The sequence below is a fragment of the Eublepharis macularius genome, chromosome 9 (assembly GCF_028583425.1).
Source record: "Eublepharis macularius isolate TG4126 chromosome 9, MPM_Emac_v1.0, whole genome shotgun sequence".
Classification (NCBI taxonomy): Eukaryota; Metazoa; Chordata; class Lepidosauria; order Squamata; family Eublepharidae; genus Eublepharis; species Eublepharis macularius.
In genome coordinates, this window is record NC_072798.1 from 47,919,572 (window position 1) to 47,940,465 (window position 20,894).

General features: G+C 40.5%; 1 protein-coding gene across 1 annotated transcript; it reads right to left on the reverse strand.

Annotated features, from left to right (window-relative positions):
• Nucleotides 1–717: 717 nt before the first annotated feature.
• Nucleotides 718–19,099, reverse strand: METAP2 (methionyl aminopeptidase 2). Its single transcript, XM_054988066.1, has 11 exons — nucleotides 18,895–19,099; nucleotides 17,470–17,574; nucleotides 10,424–10,489; nucleotides 8,968–9,070; nucleotides 7,428–7,589; nucleotides 5,631–5,812; nucleotides 5,460–5,554; nucleotides 5,258–5,354; nucleotides 4,824–4,927; nucleotides 3,538–3,653; nucleotides 718–1,086 (listed from the first exon to the last, which is right to left on the reverse strand). Exons 1-11 carry the CDS (start codon nucleotides 19,058–19,060, stop codon nucleotides 834–836), a joined length of 1,449 nt encoding a protein of 482 aa, XP_054844041.1. The 5' UTR covers nucleotides 19,061–19,099; the 3' UTR covers nucleotides 718–833.
• Nucleotides 19,100–20,894: the final 1,795 nt, after the last annotated feature.

Consider the following 20,894-nt stretch of genomic DNA (forward strand, 5'->3'; position numbering starts at 1 on the left):
TACCAAAGGGTACTAATTAAAGTCATTGCTGAACATATTGAATAAATATCCACAAAGCTTTGATAAAATACACCATTTGCTGTTACACTGACTTAATGTTTTAAGTTTGTGGTATCTGCTAGTGCATTAACCATCTCTTCCCCCCTGCTACTTAAAGAATCTATTTGTGTAACAGCTTATAAGGATCCGCTTATGTAGTCTAGGCCAGAAGTAACTTTCAGAGAGGTGATAACTGCATGAATCATAGCAAAACAAAATGGCAGAAGTATGACCAGTCCTTGTGTTAGCTTCTAGTGATAGTAGATACAAAAAACATTTCCAAAACCATTTAATAGGACGTTTTCTGGTGCATTGCTGCCTAGGGTTTTAACAGATATTTAAAAGCATGTTTGGTTTTTGATCTGAAAATCTGTATTTATTTATTTTTTTTTACAAAATGGAGTTCAGGAAGTTTAAAAGGCAATACCAGAGACGACTTAGTTGCAGAAATCAGATGTAGTCATTCAAAGCATTCAAGTAGGAATATGGTAATATAAATATTTGAAAAGCCTTCTCTCAAACATATTCCAAATAATATGTATAACTCATTCCAAACTAAAATTTGCATTTTATAGCATATTTCTCAGAAAAGAAAAAAATAGAAGTAACTTCTGAAATATTCTAGAGGCCCAAAAAGCTGTTTTTCCTTGGTTAGTTACATTTGATTAAATTCCTTTCTTTCCAAACATGAAAAGATCACATTGGGTCCGCTGTTAAAAGACTGCAAATTTATTCTGGCATAATGTGTTCCAACAGAGCCTAGAGTACCTAGGTGATGTAATGGCCTTGAAACTTTAATAGTCATCTCCTCTGCTGACAACTTCTTTGCATGTTGGGCGTAATAATATGGTATGCTCAAACTGTGCTGTGTATGAGCCTTTAATATCACATAATGGAGGGTATGGATCCACTATACCCAAGTCACACAGGTTCTTCAGAGCCATTAAGTATTTACTTTCTCCCAGACGATCCAGCCATCTGCGGCAGAAGGCAAGAGTGCCAAAATTTTCATTGATAACATTCAGCAAGTGTTTTGCTCTTGGAAGCCTAGAACAAAGAATACATTGAATTAGCAGGAAGAAAGGCTGAGGCAAAAAAAATTGCTTCTGAAACTGTCAGCCTTTAAGAAAGAACAAGCCATTTTCCTTACATTATATAGTCAATATTTCCAAATAAAACTAAAGAGCTTCAGAATACTAAAACTCCATTTCTTCTGTATTATCTTAAGGATCAACTGAATTTTAAAGATAATGTTCTCTAAATGGTAATGCACAACCAGAAACTGGAGAAACTTTTCAAGAAAGCACTTTTAATATTTTAAAAGATCCTGAATACGAGATTAAGATGTACTACCAATACTTCTGGCTTCTAAAAAAAACACTTGATTTATGCCTCCCTTTTAAGGTTGATTGCCTACTAAAGTGGCTTACAATTCAAATTTATTATACTTAATTAAAAGCAGTCACTGAAAAGCAGTTTTATTTTTTCTGCTGTTTTACATAATGAAACCTTTAAATACCACAGCATCTGTTGGGACTTGCTATAACTCAGTTGAGAGAATAATGGGATTGCTGATCCAGATGTTCAGTCCTCCATGCTATCCTCTGCCAGCTACAGGTGGCTTCAATCACTGACTGTATCATGCTCCTCCCCAATGATAAGGGCTTTCTTCCTGGAAAAGCAGCCCAGCACAATTAATCTGGGCTACACACACACACACTGGTGAAAGGGAGGTCTAATTTCAAATGCCTACTTCTGCCATGCAGATCTCTGGCTGATCTTGAGCCAATCACTCTCTTAACTTAGCCCACCTCACAGGGTGATTGTTGTGAAGATAAAATGCAGGAAGGGAGAGGATGATGCAAGTTGCTTTTGAGTCCCCTCACTGGGGAGAAAAGCAAGGTATAAGTATCAAATATGAGGATTTACAAAATAGGATTCACAAGATGACATTTGACTTGGGCTAAGCTTATTTTGAAATTCCAGTAACATAAAGCTCTTATATGAGAGCATCCACGATAATATAATTATGGACAGCAAGTGTGGTATAGTTGTTAGAATGTATGACCTAAGTTTGAAACCCAACTCTATCATGAGAACTTGGTCAGTGACCTTGGACAATTCACACAGACTCAGTCTAACATACTTCACAGGTTGTTGTGAGGATAAATGTTGGGTCTCCGCTAGGAAGAAAGGCAGAGTGAAGTAAATAAATGAAGTAAATAAATTGTTAATTCAAATGGAGTAAGTAGCCTCAGGGTGTGTATGGGGTTTTGTTTACAATTACACCTAAAGTATTTTGTACAAATATGATCTACTTAAACATATGATCAGCCCAACTAGGACATCTCATTTCACACAGTGGTCACTCATGCTTTGGAGGAAGCCCATAAACTGAGCATGAATGCAACACTGCCACTCCAAGAAACTTACTATTGAGGTATACTATTTATGAATGTGGAGGTTCTGTTTAGCTATATAGCTAATAGATACTGAAAGACCTAACCTCTTTTCTTCTCAAGTTCCAAAAGTGTTAACCTTGTAGGAGAATTAAACTCTGTAATCATTTTAGTTGCTGATCACTGTGCTCTGCTGAAGCTCTGATAACCAATTTGAGGTGAGGCAACCAGAACTACACAAAATTTTCTAACTGACAAAGGCATACTGTATATGAGTGTTAGGCAGGGGCATGCAGCCCCCCAAATTCCTGATGATCTGGGTTTCAGGAATACCCAAAAAATTCGGTATCAGAGAATCCTATAAGGAATAATGGGTAAAACTATCCAGTGGGGTGGGGGATCATTTTTCAAGTACATTCCACCACATTTGCAGGGAAACTAGTCCTTCCTGTCTATTAAGTTTCAGGAAGACTGAACCCTGGAGTCCAGTTCTATATATCCCTGAACAAGCTGTCCCCAGCGACTCCATTTTTTCCTGTGGGGGAAACATTTCCAACGTTTTCCAGGCAAAGGGAAATCTTAAGCAAAGGCAACTCCTGGCCAAAAGCCAGTCCCAAACACAAGCCCCACTCGCATGCAAACCCAAGAAGAACAAAAGTGAAAGAGGGGAACGAGTGTCCAAAGAACCCCAATGTAAGAGAATCCCAAACGGAAGCAAGGGGGAAAGGCTGAGGCAGGCAAAAGCTGTGACATTTAAAAGAAAGCTGGTGGTTGCTTAAAGGGCTCTTGGAGCTCGGGCAGGAGTGGAAAGGCAGAATGGGATGGAAATCCATTCTGCCTGCTACCTCCTTCCCTGTGATCCTTGCCCCACTGTTCAGCCACAGTGTGGAGCTTGTCTCTGTTTGCACCGCTGCCTGCAGCCAAATGATCTGGGCCCAATCAAGTTTGGTTCCCCAGATCCAATCTGGGATTCTATTCCATGATCTGGCATAAAGCCAGATCCTGAATTGCATAAGTGTTAGGATACTGGCTGTTTTATGTTCAATATTTACGGTTCTTTTTAAATCTTAGTCAAATATGTAGTAAAAGAAAGACTAACCTTATTGGCACATGTCCAACATCAAAGTTCTTCATATAATGAGAACATTCCATATCATCATGAACAACCCCTTTTCCTGTGCTACCAAATGTTTCTATAGCATACACTTCTCCCTCCTAAAGTAAAAACGATAAACATAATTAGGAACACTCTCAAATATTATTTGCATCTGAAAACCCATTAACATCATGCCACAATAAGCATGGTTGGTTTTGTGGCAGATGACTTAAAACTTTGCTACAGACCAACTTTGCCTCACCTCTTGGAATTTCTCACAACTGTAAATATAGCTTTTACTTGGATAGCCCGATCTTGGAAGCTTAAGCAGGGTTAGCCCTGGTTAGTACTTGGATGGGAGACAACCAGCAAAGGCCAGGGTTGTTACACAGAGACAGGCAACGGAAAACCATCTCTGAACATGACTTGAAAACCCTACAGGATTGCCATAAATTAGCTATGGCTTAACAGTAGATACAACTAGGACATATGTAAAATATTAGTGAACAGTCAGTTCCTCTGCACCAGATTCCCAAGCTTTGCCAGGGTGATCTTGCATTTTATGAGCCAGTGGCTCATGTCTGATAACTAAAATGATTTTCTACACTAGGAAAACATTAGAAAGTGGGGCAGTGACATCATGAACCATTTGTTTACCACAGGTAATATCACACAAAACCAAAGTTTCAGAATAAACGGGATGAATTCTATGTGTAGTGGGTTATTTCTGAAGAGCCATGTATTACATAATGTGTTACGAGATTCTCTTTGTATTTATTTTTAAACTCAGGTAAAGCACTTGAGTCTCATATATAAATTTTATACATACATTCTTTTGTTGGCTTGTCACAACAATCTTAATGTATTAATACTTCAACTATTGGAATGGCTTTCTCTTATTTTTCCCTATTTGAAGGCTTTACCTGCTTTTCTTTTGCATCAAAAATCATTTATTAATACATAGCTCCTTTTAAAAAATAATTTCTCCTGATGAACTTATACTCAAAATTCATACACCACTGATTTCAATGAAATGTAAAGTCAGAATCTGTGCAGGATGGGGGAAGGGGGTAAGTATTATACAGAAGATAGTTTAAGCCAATGCAATTTTTTAAAAAAATGAAAGTTTTGTTTCCATTTAAAGTGTGTTCAAATTTTTTACACTAACACATAATCCCATGTATCATTACTTTGAAGTTCATTACTCCATTGCATTAATTACTCCATTGAACGCAAAACCCACTAATGATTGAACACACCAGATGATTCATTAAGAATAATTTCCTTACTTCCATCCTTGTTGCTTCTCCTCCCTTCACAATGGGCACTGTTTTGCCTGCATGTATCCTATATGGTCCAATAGAATGTCCATTGAGGTTGCGAATAGGTTTCACTGTAACATAAAATAATGCAAAAAAATATAAAATTAATGTATCTACATAATATTTAAATAACAAAGATACCATCGCATCCTGACTTCCTTCTTCATAACACTCCTCCTATTTTCTGACTAGAAATAAGGCCTTAGGGATCTCCATTCCAACTTGTATCTGATAACAGGAGCTTTGACTCTCAAAAGCTTATATTCTGGTAATCTTGTTGATCTTTAAGGTGCTACTGGACTGAAATCTGGCAGTCATAAACAGTGGTATCACAATTAAAATACATTATGAACAAACATTTTTAGGTTAGTCACATGTACCAGATGAAGTAGGAAACTCACCTTGATATGTTTTGCCATCAATTTCAACTTCGTAAGATTCCATGACTTCTTGGATAGCCTCACCAACATCACAAAGACGAACATCTATTCCAGCGCACTGTATTACACATACGACAGGACAGGTTGAATTGAAAGGGAAAAATTTTATTTCTCAGAAGGTATGTAAATAATAACTAAATTACAGTTTCCCTGAGGAGTATACCTTTATTCCAGTATTAGTTGCATCTTTTACAGCTTGTAAGAGTCTGTCATATTTTGGATTGAATGTGACAGTAAAAGCACAGTCAATGATTCGACCTGAAATAAGACAGAAGTTAGATAAATAGCCTTCAACCAAGTTGCCCAACTGTATAACAGGCAAGAAAACACTCACCACTGACATGTGTTCCAAAATCTATCTTGCAGATATCGTCATACTGCAATACAGTTGGATCTCCAGCATTGGGAGTGTAGTGGGCTGCACAGTTATTGAGAGAACACCCTGTGGGAAATGCAAGCCCAGCATTTAGGCCATTCTCCTTGATCAACTTCCGGGAACAATCTTCTAATTTTTCACTAGAAAAAGTAAAGAATGAACTTTGGTGACAACATTGTACAAACCAATTTCATTTTTTTATTTTGCTATGCAGGGTATAGACAATGGTCTGGATCCAAATGCAAAGATGGCTGCAATGTAGATACCTCCCAACCCACTTTTCCAATAGCTCTGAGAACAATTCAGCTGCAGAACCTGCCTGGGTAAAAATCCACACAGTAATGGTGCTGCAATGGAAAGACAGAAATGGGCATAATCACACACCGTCTATCAGCAGTGCTTCTGCTGGACAAGAAATTCCATGGCACAACAGTGGTGCTTGCTTGTTTAGCTCTACTCTCAGGCCACTTGGCTTTTTGTCCATACACGTTCTGCCACCTTAACCAGCAGCTTTTTGAAGGTCTTAGCTGCTAAAGTGCAGTGTGCGATCACCAGTCCACTCATTTTATAGGGTCCAGGCCAATATTCTTACTATTATTTGCTGCCTTGATCACAAAAGTACTTAGGAAATCCTCTACCTTGTTAAGCAACGAGCAAATACTTGCCTCCCAGTTTTGTGACCTATACAAGCAGTTATGAAAATGAAACAATATAAATATAGAATGGATTCTTTTTTAAAATAGAAGACCTAGCTATGTTCAAACAATATAACCTCTGCTAAATCTACAATAACATCCAATGGCCACAAGGACTGGCAGAGGACACACTGGTCTACTGAAATCGCACATTCAACGAACGTTTGCAGCAAGATGGCATCAAGCTAGCAGTGGTTGTTGGTACTGCTCCTGATGTTTTGTTTTTATTTAGTTTTAGTTTATTTGCAATTCATGATTGTTTTACTTGAAGGATAGAGATTATTTTAATAAGGGCTTCTTTCCTTAAATCTGGTAGTTTATTTCTGAGGCACCATAGTTTATCATCCACTTAACCATAGTAACAAGATCTAAAAAACACTGCAGGTCGAGGCCAGATACGCAAGACTCCTAAACACCTTAAAATCAATGAGCTGCTCAACTCACTGAAGATTGTAAATAATAACCATGTACTTCAAATAGATTTTTGGTTCTGGGGGAGTCCCTTATTGCCAGTTCGTCATTAGCTCTGATGCCTGACATGGACAATCACCAGGAGGATGTTTGATAACGAAGCAGAGAACAGCTTGAGAAACACTCCTAATAATCAATCACAACAGTTGAAAGACAATCCTCTGGCATATATTGCGAACCAATGTCTCCTAACTGCTCACACTGTTATTTCAATTTTCAAGCATGTGGCTAATGTTAACAAGGAAATACTTGCTTAGTAACTCCTTCAATATATTTGTTCAGAAATGTTTGAGTAAGAATGAAGGCTTGCTGAACTCTCAAATGTCTGAGTTACCAAAGAGGCGCATGCCTGGCCAAAAAAGCAAGAACAGGTGGAAGGAGAGTTTCATAATAAGCTAACTTCCAAAGTCTAACAGAAACTGAACGGATTTTACAAAAGTTGATTCTAATAAAATAAATGAAAGCAAGTGGGAGTCATGAAAAACAATTCAATATTCACATTCAATCACTACTGTTAAAATTTAACTCTTGAAAAAATACTAAAAACCTTTGCAGCATATTTTCCTTCAATAAAGCAGTTCATTCTCACCATATTTCTATCATTGTCATTCCAGGTTTGATCCAACTCCTTACGTATTTCCTCACTTGTCTGTGTGCTTCAGCAGCCTCTCTGAAATCATTCCAGATTTCTTCACTTGCTTGATCTAGTGCCCTTTTTTCATCACTTGTCGTTCTCCAAGCAGCGGTTCGCCTTTAATATATAAGCAAAGTCAGTCAGTCTTACCACAGCAAGCAATCAGAATTTAGATGACTGAAAAGCAAGCAAGCATCAAGTAAGCTTCCATGTACCAGAAAAAATGTTTTAAGATATTTTTCAATCATCAGAAATATCCTTACAAATTACACACAGTTACTTAAGTTCTTCACCTTTATTTAGCCAATAATGGTCAAGAAGGTTCTTGAGCATTATCAATGCTTGCTGTTAATTTACTCTTAAAGTGCCATCATATAATCTCCAAACTGCTTTTTAAACTCCCAAGGTAACTTTCACAAGTTCCGCAAAGACAAGTTCCAGTACATAAGCCCAGGGCACAAGAGTCACAAAGAAGAGATCCTAGCGTGTCCAAGAGCTTGCGAAAAACAGACGAAGCATCTGAAATGAAGGCACTGAAGAAAAGCTTTGTCTTCAAGACTTCAAATAGAACACACTTGAATAGTGTCACACATACTCATCATGATGAGTTGGCTTTTGCAAGCAAAATACCAGTACAGGCCTACCAACACTCAAGTATATTTTGCTGGCAAACCCACTTAGGCACTTAAAAACTGCCCCCAAAATCCTTATCTAGCCTGTACTCAAGAAAAATTATCAAGTACTAAATAGTATGCTAAGATGATGATCATTAAGCATAGGTTCATTCTTCCCAAGGACACTGGCATAAGCAAAATAGACACATACAGAGATATGCAAATAAAAATGCCCATGAATGCACTGAATTTAAGAAAAAAACTATTCTCCAAGGCTTTTTATATTAAAGGAAAGAAAAATGGCAAAACATAAAAAGCAAGCTATTATATTGGGTGGGGGGGAGTGGGGGGAAATGCCAGTCTGGGAAACAGTTCTTAATATTTTTTTTCTAGAATAACCAGTTAGCTGATCCTGCAAAAATTCAATTTTCTGTATTCAGATATCATGATAAACTGCAGTTTCTGAACTGTGGCTTGATAAAATATTGTTTATTTGTGACATCTAAACATTGATTGGCAAACAAGGGCTTCATTAGAATTTGTAGTTGCTTTGTTAACCTCCGTGTGTACTAATAGGCATGTTGCTATGCCTAAACTCACAAACCACAGTTTGAGTAGGGTTCCCTTCTCAGCCATTTAACCAAAGAAATGACAATATAAGAAGAATGCCCTCCCTGCTAGAAGAGAGGCAAAAAGCAAACAAAGGTTTATACACAAACCAGGATTTGTTACTTGTGTTTGATAGATTAACCAAAGTTTGTGGCACCTGTGACAATCACCAACCACACCTTAAACACCCCAGTATATTGCAGTATCTCTATGAAGCTACACCGTCAAGCTTGTTGCCCCGGGCATTTTAAAACTTCAAACAGGATACATACCCATCTTGTGTTGGTGGATATTCACACTCTTCACCTTTTGGAAATACCGCATTGGGAAACAAATCACATATTGGAATAGATGGAGGATCTGTCTGGACTTTAGCTGTTAGGTGAAATGTAGAATTTAGTTTTTATACTGCAAGATCTAGTTCTATCACTTTTAACATATGAGCAAAGTAAAGAAGCTGTCCCTCCTGCCTGGCTCACACCCAAAACAGAAGGCATGCCAGATTAACCTCTAATAACCTAGCCAATTCTCAGAATGGCTTTTATGATCACCAAGAAGAGTTGCACTGAGTCAGTCTTATCAAAAAGGCCTATCCTCTACATACAACATAGCCATCTACATATATGCCAAGAGCTCCTAATTTACAGGGATAGACCTTATTATCAAGAGAAAGTACTGGAAAAGTCACCAATTCTATGTTGCCTTCATTTGAAATGTTGACATAAAAACAGCTTGTATTCATGCACTAAAATCCTTCAGATTTCAGTCTGTTCCCCACATCTCTAAGTTAAATCTTTAAGGGGTAGGACAAGAGTAAATGAGGTTAAGACTTCCATTTAAAACTGTGAAATTAAAAAAGCCCTCAAACCATTTTCTTTTTATGGTCTCTACTGTGCTTCAGAAACTAGCACAGGTCAGCCCAACAAAGCCTAAGAAAAAAAGAAATGTTAGAACAAATATACTACAGCGTAAATGAAGACTGCTTTGAGTGCTGCCAGAAAAGCACTATATAAATATTTTAAATAAAGCAAATGGACAGCAGCTGGAGAAGAACCTTTAGCAATGTGTAACAGTTTGGTGGGGGAGGAGAGAGAATTATGCAGTGATCCTTGCCACCATAAGCATTTAACAAGTACATGAATGTAAACGTTGAAAGACGCGTGTAAGAAAATTTCATCCAAATTGTCAACTACCTTGACAATACATGGTAAAGAACAGCAAGCAAGGTACAGAACAGTCCGTTTAACCCAACCCACAGCTACTAGGAGTTTATAAATCCTTGCAATAAGTCCATCTGTACTGGAAGAACAAATACATATAAACACCCCACTAGCTGCTAAGATTTTGTACATTCTTGTCCCTGTCTGGTACTCTCTACCCAAGGCAGTCTACTTGGCAACTGTTTATGGGATGGTTCTGAGGAAACACTTTATAAGGATTTCTTCCGACTCTTTAAAATGCTGAACAGTTAACAGAAGAGGAACCATAGGTTAGTGGGACGGCATAATTTGCCAAGATTAGCTGAGCATTTCCTCTTAAAAAGATCTCAGTGGCAAGGTGGGGAAAGATATGAGACAATCACTTCCTACTGCTAATCCAATTAATACTGGACTAGATGGACCAATTGTTTGACCTGGAATATACAGCTATTTCATTTACTGCTTTTTATGTATTTTGTAGGAAAAAGACAAATAAAGACCACATGATGCAAATGCAACGAACACCTACGTCCTTTCTTCTTTTTCTTCTTCTTCTTCTTCTTCCCTGCTGCACCATCACCTTCACCGTCTCCATCTACAGAAGACAAAATGCACAGAAACAATAATGCAGCAGTCCTAGTACAACTAGGCATTCCAGTGTTATAAAAGGGACGACCAGTGGGTTGGCTAAAAGCTACAGCTAAAGCCACATCATGGCAGTCTGACCAGTCTCACCCAAACTGCATGTTGTTATGGCATCACACTGCAGTCTATACAGGGCTTTCCTGCAGAAGTAGGCTAACTGGGTGAGACAGACACTTCAAACTATTAACTGATATTTAGCAACTGTATCACAACAAACTGTGCTGAGAAGATGCTGTCCTGCCCACCTTCTGCAAATATATTTTTCTGGAAATTCAGTACCTGAAATGTGAGCAGTGCTGATACTGAAGTACCATTGTGTGGCCTCTGGGAAGCCTGACAAAAGCCACCTCATCACAAGCCCTTTCAACGACCTCTTATGAGTACACATACAAAACGTAACAAAGCTCAAGACAATGCATCCATCTGGACGGAATTGAGACATTGGCTTCCTGTCTCATTATCAACGCTAATTTCTCCGCACCCACTACCCCTCTGCATACCCCATCTTACTCAATCATGTCTGCTATTGAGTTTCTGCACTCACTCTACTCTTCAAGATTTAAGGACAGGTGGACTCACATTCTAGATGTAGTTGAAGAATTGAGCTGTGGCTCACAGAAGCTCATACTCTACCACAATTTTTGTTAGTCTTATAGGTGCTACTGGACTCTTGCTCTTTTCTACACACAAAACAGTGGCTCATACCACTCAAAGTAGTACCTGAGGATCCCAAACCAGATATACTCTTAAAGGTAAAAGGTAAAGGTGCAAACACCAAGTCATTACTGAACCATGGGGGGACATCGCATCACGATGTTTTCTTGGCAGACTTTTTACGGGGTGGTTTGCCATTGCCTTCCCCAGTCCTCTACACTTTACCCTCAGGAAACTGGGTACTCATTTTACCGACCCTGGAAGGATGGAAGGCTGAGTCAACCTTGAGACGGCTGTTTGAACCCAGCTTCCACCAGGATCGAACTCAGGTTGTGAGCAAAGCTTGGGCTGCAGTTCTGCCGCTTACCACTCTGCACCACGGGGCTCTTCATACTCTTAAAGAAATGCTTTAATTTCTCCCAATGGCATTAATTCTGATTTTGTTCAATTAATTGAATAACCAGACAGATCACCAAAATTATTAATAAAACACATTAATTCAGGAATGGAAGATTGAGGTTCTGAAATACACAATAAAAGATCATTGGCATATAAAATAATTTTATATTCTAAATAATTATGTTTAAAGCTATGTATATTATTATTTTGTCTAATAACACAAGCCAGAGATCCAAGAATAAATAAATTAGAGAAGAAAGAGGACAACCTTGCCTAGTTCTTTCAAGAGGAAATGATGCAGAAATGCCACTGGTCTGTACCCTAGATCTAGAGGATGAATAGAAAATTCTAATCCCTCTAAAAAATTAATGAGGGAAACTAAATGTAGTCAATGTAGAGATAATAAATTTCCAATATGTTTTGTCAGATGCTTTTTCAGCATTAAGTAAAAGAATAGCTACTTGATCAGATCTCTATTTAATGCAATCAGATCGGCGACCAATCTAAGTTTATCAGATCCTTGCCAACTTTGTATAAATCCTACCTGATCTTTGCAAAAGAAAGCTACAAAATTTTCAGTGGACATACCCCTGACTGTCTTCTAAAGACCCTCCCCCTCCCAAGATTAATGAAGATTGGACTTCAGGGGGCCCCCAGCCACCCCATTTTTCTATTGTAGGAAAAAACTGGCTCCAACTGCCAAAAATACATAGATCATGGCTACAGGCACACTCCCAATTACAATCTCCACACCAGACAGGCCAACAGAACCAAAATGAAGCCCTCTCCCGCAAAAAACCAGAACCCCTTGAGCAGGCTCACCAGCCACTCTCCATTAGTTTCTATTGTGGGGGGAAATGGAGGGTCTTTAGAAGACAGCTAGGACTAGGTCGCCTGCAAACTGGGTGAATTTTGTTTGCAAAATGCCACCCAGCCCCGTGTTTAGCTCCCCTAGATAGTTTTGTTGGTTAGCTCCCCTAGTTTTCCCCATAGGGAATAATGGAAATTGGAGGAGGATAGGGGCACCTTCTTTGGGGGGCCATAACACATGGACCATGCCCCCCTCCCAGTGTCTAACTCCCTGAAACTTGGGGAGACCTTTAGAGGGCAGTTAAGACTAGGTCCCCCACAAATTGGGTGGACTTTGCTTGCAAAATGCCACCCAGCCCCCTAGATTGCTCCCGTAGATAGCTCCTCCAACTTTCTCCATTGGAGATTGGAGGTGACAGGAGCACCTTCTTGGGGGGGGGGGGAATGGCTCCCAAATCCACCAAAGCCATGATCCGTGTGTTTCTGTAATGGTAGTCAGTTTTTCCCCACAATAGAAACAAATGGGGTGGCTGGGGGCACCTTCTTTGGGGGGGCCATAAAATGGCTCCCCAAGATCCAAAATCAACCAAATTTGCAGGGCACCTACTTCTAACTGCTCTCTAAAGACACCTCCCATCTCCCCCCAGCTTCAAGGAGACTGGACCCTGGGTAAGCCATGATGCATGCGTTTCTGCAGTGGTAGTCAGTTTTTCCCCGTGACGGACACACACGGAGCGGCTAGTTAGGAGTAGGTCCCCAGCAAATTTGGTAACATTCAGTCTAAAAATGCCCCTCAGATTGCTGGAAAGCCTCAGTTGCATTTCCCATTGGAAATAGGCAAGAAGCAGTGCCATTTTTGCAACTGAAATCTAAATATGATTGCCACCTTCTGCTGAATGGCAATATGTACAATTGCAACATTTGTCGCTGTCCAAATATGGTCCAGCAGCTTTGAGCATTTCAGAATCACCCCAGTTCTGAAGATTCTTATTGAATCATTACAGGAAGCGAAATCTACAATATTTTTATCTAAATATTTGAGGCTGGTTAATAAAAATGATACACAGAACCTTAGAGATTAATGAAATAACGATTTGGAGCACCCAATTTTGCTAAAGCAATGGGATAAGGCTTTAAGCCATATGCCTGTTGCTACTATGGATCTTAAAACTGCAACTTATTCAGCAAAATACTATGTTTAGGGTATACTGGGCACCACAGCGTCTTTTTACTAAAAAAAGTCTAAACCCCAATTTCCTCAGAAATCCTACCAATTTCAATTGAGGCCACAGAGGTTCTGTACAGTAGTTATGACTTCAACAGTTTGCTGTGTGTGCATATTTGGCGGCATCTTTTCAGTAACGTTACACATTGTGGAAAGTAGCAGGCACAGTATAAGTCCACACCAAGGGAATCTTCATTGTAAATTATCTTTGCAATTGTAGTTTAATCCCTATTTTTACTGTAGTTTTCAGACCAGATGCAAACCACTCTGTGCATTTAAACATCCTACCAAACTGATTGACTCTCACAAACCATGGGAGTGATGGGCCTCAATGTGAAAGTATTTTTTAATCACATGTATACTCCATTTATACAATGTGTAATTCCAACTCCAATTGTTTTCACACTTTACACAGGGCTAGATTCATAGTATAAATACATATATACTATTTCTGTAACATATGCAATGCTCCAAAGCAACACCACATAAGGAGCTGTGATGACTTTTTAGTAGCAAGGTACCTCAAACGTTCCATTTTAAGCATTTTGATTCTGCAGTTCTATGTATAGAAGGAAGCATTGTGCACATAAAATTGCAAACTGAAGTTGCCATATAACAACTTGTTCCATAAAAGGTCCCTAAGCATTTCACTGAGGTGGTCAAACCAGCCCAGGTATAAGACTATTCGGCTGGATCTAGCCACAATAAGCTTCTTACTAACGACTGCAGAACTTGTCCCCAAACTTTACTTGCCTCATGTTCCTCCTTCCCCCTCTCACTGCTTGCAGCCACACTGTGCAAAAGCATAGTAAGCCAGACAGATTGGACTGGCTGGACAGCTATCTTCCCTGTAATCCTTGCGAGCAGGTTACTTCTACTGTTTCAAGAATCTTTTCATGTCCATACAACACAAATAAGGGAATAAGAAGCAAATCAAAGCTCAAGAGCAGGAGAATTGAAAGGCAGTGTCCCTCACTGGGCTGCAATTGCACAATAATTACCTTATGAACATTAAACTGCATCCACCAGGTTTACAAATATTAAAAAATAAGTTTTCGTTATATATAAACACTTTCCAAGTCTAGGTGGACTGAGAGCAAGTACTTGGGCATGCCAGGAGACCAACAGTAAAAATGAAACAAAAATATTTTTCTCCTTGCAAGAAATTTTAAGTAGTGTGGACTAGAAATCACCACTCTAACATGAAGCTAGATGAAAATCACATTCAAGATGTAATTAGTGAGTCAACATTTACTGGCTTCTAATATAATGCAGGCTCTATACAGGTGATTCATATGTTGTTCAATACTGCCACTACTTGTTTTAGCCTTCTCTCTTCCTTTCTTAACACCTATTTCTTGAAAATATTAAGGCCCCCAGATGGCAAGTTCATTTGGGGCAACAGAAAGAAGATCTATGAACAGATGAGGTACTAGCTATGCCAGTGCCCATGTTTGTTCCTCTGAGGAAGGAAAAAGAAGAAAAAGAATGACAAAGATAAAGGAGGCTGTTTTGACTTACACACAACAAATTGTTTAAAGATTCAAAATTTTAGATCAATCATGCTTATAAACATTTTTAGTTGTACAGGTTTCTAAGATAACACTGTATTTTAAATAAAATTAGTTTTTTGTAACAAAAATAGTACACAATTCAAATATTAAACATTCTAATTTTGCATCGTATTATTAAAAACACATTACAAATATTGCAGTCTATCCTGGCATATTCTAAAACAAGGTATATTTGCTCTTTAAATAGTCAACTCTTTGGAAAATCATCATTTTAATGAGTGAAAACTATATTTTCTTTTGCCCTTGGTTGTGCTTTAACCATTTATACCACATCAAAGTTCTGGCATTTTGATTAATTCATCTATTAATCTGGAATATTTTCCAGCTAACTACTGCAGATCCTGGCAACCTCAGTTCTATAGCTCCTGCTATTCACTTATAGTTTTTTCTGCAGTACTGCTGGTGAATTTGCCAACTAACAAGCCAAACTATTTGGGCTGCCATGCCCTTCAAGACTGCTGCGCACATCCCAGAATTCTGCCAGAGTCATATCCACTATTTCTGATTAAGGCACAATAGAAATCAACTTCCATTTGACAACTTATCATTGTACACTGGTTCTGATTATGTATTATTGTATTTAACTAAAAAAAAATATAAAAGTTCCATTTGACTATGAGGGATTTATTCCCACGTAATTATTCTTAGACTATAAATCTGTTTCATAACATTGGGAACCAAAGGAAAGACCCCTGATTTACTCAAAAAATGCAAAAATATTTTAAAGCAGTACCAGTGGTTTCCTGAGATTACCGAAATATACTGTATGCCAAACAATGAAACTCATGGTAACTAACTAAGCATGAAATTGCTCCCTGCCAATCTTAGAGTTAGATCACTGGACTATGGCCTTTAGTTTGACCTTGTGAAGCAATTCTTTATTTCCAAAGGGCTGAGATCCCCCCCCCAGGTCCAGATAATTACTCAAAAAACGAATCCAGCAATAGTACACAATATACATCTCCCCTTTTTTTGACTTAGAAAGCTCCTTTATGTATAGGCTATTGAGATCCTGACTCTCATAAAAAAAATTCAGGCCCACCTACCCAATCACACATAGTGTTGTTCATTGATAGTAGTAAAAAGTTACAACCTTCTACACATGTGCATGTCACACAGAAATCAATGGAGTTCAATTTCTATTGCATGGTGTAGGATGGTATCCATTCTTTTGTACTGCCAGAGAGCGACCTATACATTTTGTTTAATAAAGCAACCTTTGAAACTATCCCAAATGTTATTGTTTAAACATTTAGGCACCCAAAGAAATTCAGTGCAATCCTTTGCATTGTGCCCACCAACTATGCAAAACTGAATTATTCAAACACACTTTGCATTCAGTTTGTGAAGTTTTTTTACATTAATAGTTGTAACTTTTAAATGTGTTTTAGATAATAACTGCTGCAGAATTACAAATGCTAATAAAACTGATTCAGTAACTGGATTAGCCTAATTGATATAAATTATGAGCAATACTAATTTGACTCTCTATTGCCATTCTTAAATAGGGTTGCCAACAGCCTACAGAAAAAAAAATGTCCTAACCCCTTCCATAAAAGCTTAATGAGAAGTTATTTACCTCACAGTACGAAAAGTTTCAACTACTCATTTTCAAATATTAAGACTCTATTAAAAGGACATTTTTTTTTATCCAGCTCATTGGGTTGCCAACCTAAAAGTGGAGCATGTATATCTCCAAAAATTACAATTGTTCTTCAGACTACATAAATTTCTCGGCAGAAAATGGCTGCTTTGGAGGGTGGACTGTATGCATTATACCCCACTGAAGTCCCTCTCTCCAAACTCTGCCTAGGCTCCACCCCCAAACCCCCAGGAATCTCCCAACCTAGAGTTGGCAACACTGTTTCTAAATAAGAAATTCCATATATAATGTAGGCAGTGTGCAGCAGCAGATAGAATGACATAGAGAAATCGAGTTCCAAGCTCCCACTTCGGACATAAAGCTTATTATCTGACCTTAGCACTCCCCATTTCTCAGAACTAAACTTATTATATAAGATCACTGTGAGTAAAAAACTGAGAATCTCTCAAGTATGGTGCTAAATTTCATACAAAGAAAATATCACTTTGATCCTTCTTGAGCTTCTATCCAAATTAGCTTTTGAAATAAGACAAACAACCCTGAATAAATGGTTTGTTGATTAAAGCAAAGACAAACTTTTCTAAGTAACCACACAAACCTTCTGCAGCATTAAACAATTTTGTCTAAATTCCTGTAATATAGGGAAATAAGTAACGTTTACTTGCCTTCATCATCCTCATCTTTTTCCTTTTCTTCCAGTGACTGTTTATCCAATTGTTTTGTAGCTTCATCAAGTGTTGTATCCAACTCTCTTTCGGTTTCCTGTTGTCCTGTTTGCAAAATAAGCAGGTGGTTCAAGAAATCATGGTACCAACACACACACTAACAGATACAGCAACACTCCATAATGTAATGTGCTAGTGCAAAAGACTGCCAACAAAAACGCAAGGTACACCTAATATTTTACGATGTTTCTTTTCTTAATTTTTTTAGCTACCTTTTTCTTCTCAATTCCTGAGGGCACCCATAAGATAATTAAATTTTTTCAATCAGACTCATAAATCTTAATCTCTTTCTTGTTCAGTATAGACATAGAAGGCTTATCTGATACAAACTTATTTCCCACTTCACATAATAAGTCATCTTCTACTTTTTAACTGACATTTACATTCTTACACCATCACGAAAATAGTATCAAATGGGTAACCTTGTTGATCTGCAGTAGAAGAGCAAGATTTGGGTTCAGCAGCACCTTAAAGACCAACTAGATTTCTAGGGTATGAGCTTTTGAGAGTCAAAGCTCCCTTCTTCGGAAGCCCTACATATTTCCACTTCTACATGTATCAAAGAAGGGAGCTTTGACTCTTGAAAGTTCATACTCTAGAAATCTGTAAGGTACTGCTGGATGAAAACAATGGTTAACAAAAAGACGCATGTAGTGTTATAATTTCCTCCTAACCACTCTGATCTTTCCCTCCTCACAGAGTAATCACATGCCCCATTTTGAGAACGTCTACCCTATATAATGACTACACATAATGGCGAACCCCAAATATACGAAAGTCTTCCTTCTACATTCGAGTTCAGTAAAACCTTACAAACCTAGTGATTCCCACGACATCGGTCTCTAAAGGCGCTACTGGACCAGAATCTTGCTTTTCCGCTGCAGACCAATGCGGCCACCCATCTGAAACTTCCTTCTGGATAAATTTCGCGCATACTCCTCTCCGCCCACACAAAAATTACCCTTAGGTAGCCAAGCGTTATTGCTTTATTTTCCGAGCCCCCCAACTAAGAAGACGCCAGCAAAATATTCCTCCCCCAACCCGACACAACCACACGTTCCATAAAACCTCCACATTCTAGTTTAACAGCCTCAAGGACTGCCACTTCCCGCTCCCATCCCGAACTTTGCGGATCCCCAAAACATTCACCCACCGCGGCAACCGGCCACCCTGACGCTCCCGAAGGAAGTCTTCATAACCAACGAATGCCGTTTCACGCCAGCCAGGGCTAAGCCCCGGCCCCGCGGCCTCTTCCCCTCGTCTACAAACACCCGGCTCCCCACCTCCCCCGCTGTCAGCCAAGCGCCCGCGGCCTCTCCTCCTCCCCATGCCCGGCTGCGTCCCTTCCCCGCGCCCGGCCCGTACCCGCGGCGGCTCCCTTGCCCTTCTTCTTCTTCTTGCGCTTCTTCTTGGCCCCTTCGTCGGCGCCAGGCCCTACGGCGCCTTCCCTCTCGTCGGGGTCCAAAAGCAACTCCCCATTCAGGTGCTGGTTCTCCGCCTCGGGGCTGCCTCCTCGCTCCACGCCCGCCATGTTGCAGCACCCGCCGTCACTCCCGCGACTGCCACAGGCACGCGAGCCGACGGAGCCAGGACCGGCGCTCCAGCCCGAACGACTCTATGGCGCGACAGAAAGCATGCCGGGAAACGTGGAAGACTCGACACCGGGGGGAGGAGGAACGCACGTGCAGCGGAAGAAAGCGCGAAATTCAGTTTGGTTTGTATCTCGTGCTTATATTATGCATTCGGTAAGAACCTCGTGGCGTGGAAAATACTGGATGCATTAGGGTCGCTAACCGCCTGTTAAGAATTTCTTGGCGATTTGGGGGCGGAATCTGAGGAGGGCGGGATTAGGAGGGAGGGACTTCCGCGTGGTATAATGCCGTTGAGTCCACTTTCCGAAGCTGCAACTTTCTCTAAAGGAACTGGTATATGTAATTTGAAGCTCAGGTATAATTTTGGGAGAGCTCCAGAACGCACCTGGAGGTTGGCAGCCCTACTCCTTGACACGCTGTTTCTCTTGGTGTAGGAACTTTTGTTCGGGGGTGGGGGGAGGGCATTCACAACTGACGTATGCTAAACTCAAGATCACATAAACGAGCCCTTAATGTCTATCATAAATCAATCACTATCTCAGGGCACTTTCCTTGGCCAGTAAAAGAGGCAATCATCTGCCCTCTATTTTAAAAAACGCATCTGTAGACAAAAATGATGTAGAGTAGAGGCTCAGACTCTAATCTGTCCTTCTTGATCAAAGTGATTGACAGGACAGTAATTGGCCAACTCCAGGTCTCCTTAGATAACTTCTTGGATCCTTTTCAATGTGGTTTCAGGCTGTGCTATGGGACAGACATAGCTCTGGGGGCTTTAGTTGATGACCTGCCTGAATGTTGACAAAGGCCATGCTTCTTTGTTGCTCCTCCAGGGCCTGTATGCAGACTGATACAGTAAACCATGCCATTCTGTTGAGGAGTTTGAAGGCAGAAGTTGAATCCGAGGATGTGCCTGGCACTCAGGGCCGGCACCAGAGGTTTTAGCGCCTGCGGCGGCGTGCGCATGCGCCTCCGCACGGCATGATGACGTCATCGCAGATGTCATCACGCGCCGCAGGGGGGCTGGGCGGCGCACGGACCGCCGAGTGCAGAAGCTGCGGGCTGCTGCTGGGGCGGCACGCGGAGGCTGCTCCGTGTGCCGCCCCAGCAGCAGCTCACGGCTTCTGCGCCCAGCTGGGGCGGAGGAGCGCGCAGCGGAGCTGGCGTGGGCTGGCTACAGCTGCTGCTGCAGCCATCCAGCCAGCTCCGTGCCGCTGCTGCCGCCGCGCGCCCCAGCTGGGCGCAGAAGCCACAAGCCGCTGCTCGAGCGGCGCACAGAGGCGCTGCCCGGCTGGGGTGTGTGGCGGCGGCGGCAGCGGCAGCAAGGGGCTGGCTGGCTGGCTGCAGCAGTAGCTGCAGGCAGCCCAGTCATGCCAGCTTCGCTGCGCGTGCCTCCACCCCCAACACCCCCTCCAGCGCCCCTCCAGTGCCCACACGCCCGAGGCCACCGCCTACCTGGCCTCCATGGGCGCGCCGGCCCTGCTGGCACTGCTTTAAATTGTTCTTCATGGAACAGACTCAAAAGGTTGCTATTGATTATCTTATCCTCAGTGTCGGAATTATTTTGTGGGGTACCAAAATGTGCAATCTTATCCCCCATGTTATTCAACTTCTGTGTAAAGCCTTTAGGATAAATAATGTGTAACTATGGAATTGGACATCATCAATATACAGATGGGCTCCACTTCTATATCTCATTATTCAGATTCCCTGGTAATGCAGTAGTTGTTTTAAATTGCTACCTGACAGCTGTGGACAGTTGACTGAAAGCAAACA

What these genes read in the sequence shown, in the direction of transcription:
- METAP2 (XM_054988066.1), bottom strand. Translation starts at nt 19,060, where the DNA reads ATGGCGGGCGTGGAGCGAGGAGGCAGCCCCGAGGCGGAGAACCAGCAC. An exon ending in TATCCACCAACACAAGATGG is followed by an intron (nt 7,590 to 8,967) that starts GTATGTATCCTG and finishes TATATATTAAAG; the next exon opens with GCGAACCGCTGCTTGGAGAA. An exon ending in GAGAAGCAACAAGGATGGAA is followed by an intron (nt 3,654 to 4,823) that starts GTAAGGAAATTA and finishes TTTTTACTTTAG; the next exon opens with GAGGGAGAAGTGTATGCTAT.